This window comes from Vicia villosa, linkage group LG6 (genome assembly GCF_029867415.1).
Source record: "Vicia villosa cultivar HV-30 ecotype Madison, WI linkage group LG6, Vvil1.0, whole genome shotgun sequence".
NCBI lineage: Eukaryota > Viridiplantae > Streptophyta > Magnoliopsida > Fabales > Fabaceae > Vicia > Vicia villosa.
This window is the reverse complement of record NC_081185.1, coordinates 116,958,903-116,968,975: the sequence shown is the minus strand read 5'-3', so window position 1 is coordinate 116,968,975 and position 10,073 is coordinate 116,958,903. Positions and strand designations below refer to the sequence as shown.

Genomic DNA, 10,073 nt, shown 5'->3' with positions numbered 1-10,073 from the left:
CAAGTAAATTTATTTTTGGATCGGATGAATTTTGCCTTAAAACCGATTCAAACCAAACCGCGAACACCCCTACTGTCAACTAATCACCACCGTTTATCCAGTTAAACTATTTTTTATTTATAATTTTTTAATGACATAGCATGTCGATAGTTTTCTATTGTATGACAGTATAAAATTATTTTACACTGTTAGTACACTATCTCTTAACTCTTATTTATATTAATTATTAATTTGAATAATTCTTTAAAAAATAAATAAACTAATTTTGCAAATTATTCAGCTTTAATGTTTTAGTTTTAGTAATTTATTTTTCAATACTATAATTAAAAGATAATATCTAATGTTTTAAGCCATTTAAATTTGAGATAGAGATGCCACATTTTTTAATAGGAAGCTTCCTTAATTATGTATTAATTAACTAACACTTTTTTAAATATTTTTTTAAAAAAAATATCTAGAACTCTTTTTTATTACTACATTTTTTTCAAGATAAAACCCTATCCAAAAACAATAATAATGATTTATTTAATATTAAACAAAAGTCTAAAGAGACTTTCCCGTTTCTTCAGTCTATAAACTCTCTCTCACACATCAATTTTCTCTACTTTCTCTCTCTAAAACCGAGATTTTACAAAACTCATCACAAGAACAACTCTCTGGTTCACTTTCTCCGCTTGTTTCTCCATTTTCATCTTCTCCGCTTCTCACTCTTTCCCAATCAGTTTCTCTCTCTTCACATTCCCCTCTTCTCGTGTCTGAACCCATTTCAGCCTCTCTTTCACCCCCATTTCTCGCTTCTCTCTTCAATTCCATTCCCATCCTCAACCTGTGATCCAAACACCACAACTTTCTTTCCGGGTCCCAAAATATACTCATATCTCTATCCACCATTTGGGTTTCTTTTGTTAAAAAAAAATTGTGTCTTTTTGGGGAAATTCAGTGGATTAACATAGATCTACACTTTATGTACATGTGTCTATAATCTATTACTCTACAATAAACAAAACTTATAAAAAAATAGTTCTTTTGTTTTTGGGTTTTCTATATATCTCTTGTATCTTATCCTTATCTTATTTGATGATTGTGAATGAATGAATGAATGACTTCCATTTACCAATCTCAATCTGGAAATTTTGTAATTGCAACTGTAGCTGTGACAGAATCTTCAGAAAAGAAAAGGTTGTTTGAGTTTTGAGATTGTAGGTGAGGTGTTTGTGAAAAGGTTTGATTTTATTGTGTTTTTGTTAAGTGGGTTGTGACGGATTCATCAAGAGAAGCAAGCTTTTGTTCAGGTGGTCTGGATTGTGTAATAAGCATTCTAAGGGCTCTAAAGATGGGGTCCTGCTTCTCTGCGGAAAGCAGGAGCCCTCACCCCTCTTCGCCCTCCTCCTCATCTTTTAGGAAAAGCAGAAGAAATAGTAAAAAGAAGCATGGATCAAGAGGCTCTTCAGTTGAGTATTGGAGGAATGAGCCTCTTCATAAGATCCCTGATAGGGTCTTCCTTAATGGATCATCGGAATTTGCTTCCTTGTTCACTCAACAAGGCAAGAAGGGTACCAACCAAGATGCCATGGTTGTTTGGGAGGTTAGATCTTTTTCACATTTTATATAATTCGAACAATATCCCCCATTTTTTTTATTGTATTTTTGTTTGTTGTTTAGCTTTTGCAACATTTTTGATCTCATTGTTCTCACAACTCAAGATCTTATTCAATCCAAATATTAAATCAGATTCATTCCCAAACCTTGGATTTCATACCTTGCATTACTTGCACATATATTTGTATTCTTCATGTTCCTGTGCTTTCTTTGCAAATATATATAGTTTTGTACATGGTAGTGGTAGCCTATGTAGCACTTGTACTTCCGACCAAAGCATGTCTGCTGACCAACATGTGACATATGTCCCGCATATGTGGTTAAATTGAATCTCATTGTCTTAAGTTATTTCTGGTGCATATGTGTGATGTGAGTGCTGTGTCTAGTATTTGTCTGTGTCAAAGCTCCATAGTGGTAGACACCAATCCTTATCCATAATTCAGTTCATAGTGGGCTCTGTATGACACTCTTTTCATTTTGCTTACCTAACTTTGCATTAAGGATCTAATATTGTATCCTCGGTGAAAGGAGATGGATGGTTCAAGTCCTAAAAGATCTTAGTTGTGATTCTCCACCCCTTTGTGATTTTGAAAGAATTTGATTATGATTTGATCAAAATTGAATTTGAAGCAAATCAATTAATGTTTGGATGTCTATATATTGTCGCACTTTGTTAGCTATGTTTTGATGATTCCAATTGCTGATACTTGCCATTTGTTTATCATATATTGCAGAACTTTTGTTCTAGAGAAGATACAATTTTCTGCGGAGTTTTTGATGGCCATGGTCCATATGGTCACATGGTTGCAAAAAGAGTGAGGGATTCTCTTCCTCTAAAACTGAATACTCATTGGGAACTTAGTGTGTCTGGTGGGGAAGTCCTCAAGGAGATTAGCAATAATGCTACAGGAAGCGCAAACTCAGAAGATACAGCATTTATATCTGCTGATGAGGAATCCAGGGTATCCGTTGATGCTGAGGAAATGGAAAAATTCCCGGAAATCTTTCAAACACTTAAAGAATCCTTTTTAAAGGCTTTCAAAGTTATGGATAGAGAATTGAAGACGCACCAAACTATTGATTGCTTCTGTAGTGGGACAACAGCAGTAACTTTGGTTAAGCAGGTATTGACTTGTAAATCGATGGAAAACTAGTGATTCTCTCGCATTCAGTGTTGTGAAATAGCGTCCATTGCAGTGCTATCTATAATGTAGCACTATTTAAACAAATCACTATTGTCCTGCAATACACTATTTGATTCAAAGTATTGGTGGCATAACAAAATATTAACAAACAGTAATTTTCTGCGATCTGCAATTGATTTGTTTGCTAAGAATTATTTCTGACAATGGAAGATTTTGTATTTTCTATAGGGTCATGATCTTGTTATTGGAAATATCGGTGACTCTAGAGCTGTGTTGGGTACAAGGGAGAAAGATGGTTCTCTTGCTGCAGTCCAGTTAACTGTGGATTTAAAACCTAATCTTCCAGGTACAGTTCTTGCCTACTTTGTTCAACAGTGGCATCAGACTGTCAAACATCTTCGCATGTTTTTTTATTATGTGTAAATATATGCGCTTGTTGGAAATTATGAATGGTCCATGTAGATGCTGACATAGAATACGTATATTTTATATATACTCTTTTGAATAACAAATCGGCATGAATTATATTAGGGAAGGCTTAAAAGGGACAATAGATATTTTTGCGTGCATATGTTGTCTATAAGTCTTGCCTCACATTTTTCTTAATCTTTTACAGCTGAAGCAGAGAGAATTCGCAAATGTAGAGGACGTGTTTTTGCTCTTCGTGATGAACCTGATGTTTGTCGAGTCTGGCTGCCGAACAATGATTCCCCTGGCCTTGCCATGGCAAGGGCTTTTGGAGATTTTTGTCTGAAAGATTTTGGACTAATATCTGTTCCAGATGTGTCACACAGAAGACTCACTGAGAAGGATGAATTTGTTGTCATGGCAACCGATGGGGTATGATACCTGACTACTATTCTAGTATAGTAATACTTGCACTTGCCTCTATTAAGAACCTGTTTTTTTGGTGTTAACCATTTGATTACCAAGAGAAATAAAGTCTAGCCAAAGAATGTTTTGGTGAAGATTCAAATCTTGGGTATTCCGATATACTCGTTCTGAGTTGAATATTGAAACTCATTAGCCACTTGAATTCAACCATCTAGTTTATTAAGACCCCATTTCCTTTAGAAAAAAGTTTTTTGTTATCATTTCTTGTTTCCAGTTGTAATTACAAAAATGTCACTTTCTTTCCTTTCTTAAAGATTCGCACGCAAAATAATGAAAACAGAAAGAAGAAAAAGATGTTCTCATTTTTTTCTGTTAAAACTTTAAAAATATGAAACAAAGTTAAAACAAAGTGACATTGTGTAATTAAAATTGAAAATATGATAGAGAACAAAATGTCAACCAAACGGGTCCTATGCTTTGTTATCATCATATGTTACTACTTTTTTTGTTTTAGTTATTTTTTTCTTCTATCCATCTCAAGTATATGTGTGTGATTGTATATGTCCAGATTTGGGATGTGCTATCAAACAAGGAAGTGGTAGACATAATAGCAGCTGCACCACGGCGTGCAACAGCAGCTAGATCACTGGTTGAGTCAGCAGTTAGAGCATGGAGATACAAATATCCAACTTCAAAAGTTGACGATTGTGCTGTGATTTGTCTCTTTCTAGACCCAGGCATGCAAAAAATCTCCACTGCTTCTAATGCAAACAATTCCAAAGAGCATCCTCGAAGTTCAGGAATTCAAGTCAGCGACAACGGTGACAACGAAGATGTTTCTGAACCTAATGCTCTAGTAAGATCAGGAACATGCAGAGAAATCAATAATAATAACAACAATGAGGAAGAGGAAGAGATAGAGATAGAAGCTGAGACAGAAAAAGAGTGGTCTGCTCTCGAAGGTGTATCGCGTGTCAACACATTATTAAACCTTCCAAGATTTGTTCCTGATAAAGACGACAAATCAGCTGCAGCAGCAGGGACCAGAAAACTCAAATGAAAATTGAAATGATTCATTCAACCAATGAATATTAAGAGGGCCCTTTACTTTTTTGTTTTGTTTTTTACTTCAATATTATTTATAGGTACATGCATTTTCTTTTGTTCACATATGTTTTTTTGTTTAATATTCCATTTCCACCAATTTGTTGGTTTTTGTTTTTGGTCTTAGAAATATGTCCAGGCTGTTTTAGTGTCTGGAAATTTGTCCTTCCTCTCTTGTGTGCATCAAAATTTTTGTAAAATCTAAACTCTTGATATATTAATAAAATGTATTTTTTTTTTTGTTGGATAATTTTGTTGGTTGTTGAGAAAATCTAGCGTGGTTCACGAGTTGGTGTGTGACTGTTAATAATTATTAATGTGTTATGCATGTTGTTGTTGATGATAAGGAAATTATGATAATGACAGGCCTAGTAGTGGTGGTTAAAGGTTAGGTTGAAAAAATGAGATATATTTTCAAAGTTTTACATCTTTCTTTTCATGTGGAAATTAATGTGAAGATATGGTTTATAGCTGGTGCCAGTGGAAACTCGTGTGGTGTGGCCGGTGACAGCAGTGTGTTTATGCATATATGTCAAAAAAAATCAAGTGGGAGCTAGATGTATGAATAATGTGATGTAAGGTTGATAGGTCAATTTTGGTTGAAAGATAGTTTTACATTTATGTTTGTGTGGAGCACCGTTTAATGAAACTACTACTAACTAGTACAGTGCTATTTATTTATTTTTTAAACTTCTTAGAGGTTCTCAAAAGTGGAATAATCATATTCAATGCACTCTATAAAATTAAATGTGGCCACTTCTTTAGACCATTATTGAATTTATTTACTTTATTAGTTTATAGGGTGTGTTTCCATACTGTTATTTATGCGACCCCCTCTCTCATGTTTCTCATGGTGTCCCGGTCTTCGTCTGTATATTAATTAATGGACCATTGATTGCATATGCTAGACTAAAATAACTGGTATGGATTGAGCATGACTGTTCAGCCACCACATATGATCCATATCCAGTAATCTATTAGTATCAGATATAAAAATAATGATTTCCTTTTTATGTAACCCATCTATCTGTATAATGATTTCCTTTTTATATAAAAGTCGGATATGGATCCTCTCATTCTCTTTCTCTCATGTTTCTATCATGCTCAAAATCTTAACCATTCATTCACTTTATTTATTTGTCTCTTATGAACCATTACTTTATGATGTGGATATATCAACCATTAGATTAAAAATGGAGGGATGGTTGAACCATAAAAATTGGAGAGGATCCAAATCCATAAAAACCTCCTACATTTTTATTTATCTTTTAGGATTTATAATTTATGTTCATCTTCTCTTTTCAATGTCTTGCCTTTTCATTTGTTGTGCTTCAATTATAAATCATGTTGCTAATTTTTTGCCTTTTCATTTGTTGTGCTTCAATTATAAATCATGTTGCTAATTTTTTGAGGTGTTCATTTTTTTTGTCTGAGATAGTAATTTTTTTTTCCATTTTCTTCTTTTTCAAAACAATGTACTTTTCTTCAAAGAAGAAAAAAAAATATTGGGTGGATGACTTAGTAAAATTAATGTGTTAAGTTGATTTAAATAAGTGTACTTTATGTTGGCGCAACAATCAGGGAGGATCGAACGTTGAGCATTTTTATTTTTGTGGGAGATTCTTTTAAGCAACACATCTTTGTGGGAGACGCACCATTTGTCCACCTAAAACCTTAAGGTGATATGTGAGTGGGTTCTCCCACTTATAAATGTTACAGTCACCACATTCCTATCCAATGTGAGATTAACCCACACTACTCACACTTGATATATTCTCAACACTCTCCCTCAAGTGTGAGTCTACAAGGCTCCCCTTCAAGTGGAAGCTCTTTCTTCCACATAAACTTGTACTGCACGTAACGTTTCTTACTCACCACCTTTGTGGCGCTGTCGACGCGGAATGTTTCTTACTCACCACCCTGTGGCGCCGCTAAGTTTTCCATACAAGTAAGTCAGTCCCTTTCTCGAACCAAATGCTCATGATACCATTTGTTGGCGCAACAATCGGGGAAGGGTCGAGCGAGGAGCATTCTTACTTTTGTGGGACATTTTTTTGAGTAACACACCTTTGTGAGAGACACACCACTTGTCCATCTAAAATCTTAACGTCAAGATTCGACAACATTGTAGTGGAAATCGAAGAATCGAAGGACCTTTCGTCACTGAGCAAGGAGGAGCTTCAAAGCTCGCTTGAGGCTCATGAACTTCCATATTGGTTCTGTATGACAGGGGAGTAATGGATCTGTCTATTCGTACAAGCTCCAAAGAGCTTTGAAGAAGAAGACCTTTGTGTAACTGTTGTGCATCTTAGATATATCTTTGCATTTTGATGTAAATTTATATGCTTTCATGTAAATGTGATTTATCTCTAGAACTTAACTGTGTTTTGGTTGTTTTAGCCAAAACTTGTCAAAGGGGGAGATTGTTTGTTCCATGGTTTTTGTGATTGGCGTAATTTTGTTAAAACATGGTTCTTAACTGATGTTGAGCAAGATGTTGAAACATCTTGTCCTACTGTCATAACAGGTTCAATTGTTGAGTGTTTTGACAGATGTTCTGCAAGATGTTGTGACATCCTACACCAGAATATCCTAATAGTTCATATTGGTTTTTAATCCTTGAAAGATTTGATTGAAAAATATGAGAATCTGGAATATTCATATACTGATTACAAGCGCATGCAATCAAGGAATGTTTAGGACAAATGCAGATTTGTATTGGTTTTTTAAAAAAGAACTTTGAGATTTCTTTTAGAAAGCTAAGATTTGATTTGATTTGATTTGTTCCTATTTTGTGTGAAAATCTTGCAGCTGTTTCAGAAAGGAGGAAGATTGTATTTATTTCAGAGTCCAAGCCCATACTGCAATAGTCTATAAATAAGAACTTGGGAAACCTAGTTTTGTAAACATTCAAAATGGGAAAACATGGGTGCAATAAGGGTTTAGGTTTTGAGGGGAGTTCAAGTTCTTCGTGTGTTTTGTTCTTTGTGTCACTTATGTATCTTCTCATACATTGAGGTGGATGCGTGTTCTCACTCTTGAAGCTTTTAAGAAAAAAAGTTGAGTATTGTTCTTGATCAAAGCTTTTAAGCAAGATTAAGTATTGTTCTTAGTTAAGGTTCTTGACTAAGTATTGTTTATTTGAAAGTGTGATCTTTCTATATTGGTTCCTCTAGTCACGGGGTGTGTGATTGTTTTATCACCATGGTGATTGAAAGTGGGATGTCGATTTCTCATATCTAGATGTTGATTTCTAGGTAGAAGTTGCATTAGATAGGGATTAGGAGAGAAGTTGTAAACTGAGACTGTTTAGGCTTTAAACTAGTACTACTAATAGTGAATTTCCTTCCTGGCTTGGTAGCCCCCAGATTAGGTATTGTTGCACTGAACTGGGTTAACAATTTAGTGTGTTATTTATCATTCTGCATTTAGTTTCTAGATTAGGAGAGATGTTATAACACATGTCTTGACATTGTGTTGTTAGGACACTTGGCTTGACATATGTTGTGTAAGTGCCCGTATTTCAAAGATGATTCAAGAGAAGATGAGAACTTCACATAGTAGGCAGAAGAGTTATCATGATAAGCGGAGGAAAGCTCTTGAGTTTCAAGAGGGTGATCATGTATTTATGAGAGTCACTCCAGTGACAGGTGTTGGTACTACATCAAAGTCAAGGAAGCTTATGCCGCATTTTATTGGACCTTATCAGATTCCATAGAGTTGGAGAAGTTGCCTGCTGAGTTGCCTTAGCACCGTCTCTTTTGAACCTACATAGTATTTTTCATGTGTCTCAGTTGAGGAGGTATATTCCTGATCCATCTCATGTGATTCAAATGGATGATGTGCAAGTGAGAGATAAATTGACTGTTGAGGCATCACCCTTGAGGGTAGAGGATCAAGAAGTTAAAACACTTGAGAGGTAAAGATATCGCTTTGGTGAAGGTAGTTTGGGGAGGACCTATTGGAGGAAGCATGAAGTGGGAGCTGGAGAGTCAGATAAGAGAGGCTTATTCGACTCTATTTCCTTCAGGTAATTTTTGAAGGCAAAAATCCTTTAATTGGGGGAGAGTTGTAACACCTCGAATTTATTTTAATAACGTTAGTATAAATTTACAATAAAAAGAAATTAGGTTAAATTGTGGGAGTTATAGAAAGCTGGAAAAGTCAGAAACGTGAAAGAGAGGATCACCATTGTTAGAGCTTGTTGTTGCAGAAAAGCTGAGATAGGGGAATTGATTCACTTATGAGTGTTTTAATTACATAGAGGATAGAGAGGAGTCCTTACTCTCTTCTTCTTCCCTTTTATTTCCTCCATTAATGGAGTTTTATAGAGTTTTTGGATTTAGAGATGGCTCTAGAAACCTCCCTAAATTGATGTATGGTAATTGCTACTGTTTGATGTTGATTTTATGCTAAATTATGAGTTAAAATCAGGAAGAAAGAAAAAAGGAATATTATGTTGTGAGGGAGACTGGTGAGGTAAGTCCTGTTGTGAACAAAATGCACGAAGGTGGGATTGCTGGAAAAAATCAATTTCTTTGGGAAACTTGAGTAACTATTCCAAAAACAACCACAACAAGTGTGTTGGTACTACATTATTGAACCAATCTTACCTGATGCAATTTATGTTTTTTCAATCTATTCATTAATAGCTAAATGAATTGTTTTTATCGATGTTTTGCAGCACTTCCCTATATGTAAAATTAATAAATGTCTCAGGCTTAGACTGAAGGAGATGAAACTGATTAATGTAGAAGTTGATCAATTTTACAAGTGCATTATTCATAAAGCTAAAAGGAACAATCTTAAAAGAGACAAAAATGAAAAGTTCATTGGAAGGGGTTGATATGAATTCACCAAGAAAAAGAACCTTCGCATTGGTGATGTATTGTTTTTCAGAATCTGAAGGTTTTCAAGATTCATGTATGTTACTTTAAAGAGGAATTTATCTCAGGTGTTACAAAGTTAAATTCAAATTTTGCTACAAGTTGTTGGGTTGTTTATGTGGAAGTGTGTTTTTTTGCTATAAAATTTAGTTGTCTCTAAGTTATTTTTTAACTTTTCAATCACTTTTTTGTATTGAATTTTGACACCTTCTGAAGAGTCTTTTGTTTATTGTAGTTCAATATAATTAATGCTATGTTTAAATTAACAAACCATTTTACATGTTTCGATGGTAATCTTGGAGAGTTAGAACAGGTGGGCCAGTAACAACGGCGTAATCTTCGGTGATGGTTGAGAAAAAAAGGGTTGTACCTGCAAGGCACTCCGATACCAAAGTAAGAAAGAGAGCAATGGTACAACAGAAAGTATAGGATTTTGGGAGAGAGTTTCAATTACCTTGCCTTTTAGGTGGAGAGGGATACTTATATATATATGTTCTCCTTAGAG

The 10,073-nt window shown here is 34.8% G+C and overlaps 1 protein-coding gene across 1 annotated transcript; it reads left to right on the top strand.

Annotated features, from left to right (window-relative positions):
* The first annotated feature begins 560 nt into the window (after positions 1 to 560).
* On the top strand, positions 561 to 4,924 carry LOC131609695 (probable protein phosphatase 2C 33). Its single transcript, XM_058881477.1, has 5 exons — positions 561 to 1,585; positions 2,334 to 2,723; positions 2,973 to 3,090; positions 3,361 to 3,584; positions 4,147 to 4,924. The coding sequence occupies exons 1-5, from the start codon at positions 1,334 to 1,336 to the stop codon at positions 4,636 to 4,638; spliced, it is 1,476 nt and encodes a 491-aa protein (XP_058737460.1). The 5' UTR covers positions 561 to 1,333; the 3' UTR covers positions 4,639 to 4,924.
* The last annotated feature ends 5,149 nt before the right edge of the window (positions 4,925 to 10,073 follow it).

Excerpts from the sequence above, each read along its gene's own strand:
- LOC131609695 (XM_058881477.1), top strand. The coding sequence starts at position 1,334 with ATGGGGTCCTGCTTCTCTGCGGAAAGCAGGAGCCCTCACCCCTCTTCG. Across the intron at positions 1,586-2,333 it reads ATGCCATGGTTGTTTGGGAG|AACTTTTGTTCTAGAGAAGA; the intron begins GTTAGATCTTTT and ends CATATATTGCAG. Across the intron at positions 2,724-2,972 it reads CAGTAACTTTGGTTAAGCAG|GGTCATGATCTTGTTATTGG; the intron begins GTATTGACTTGT and ends TATTTTCTATAG.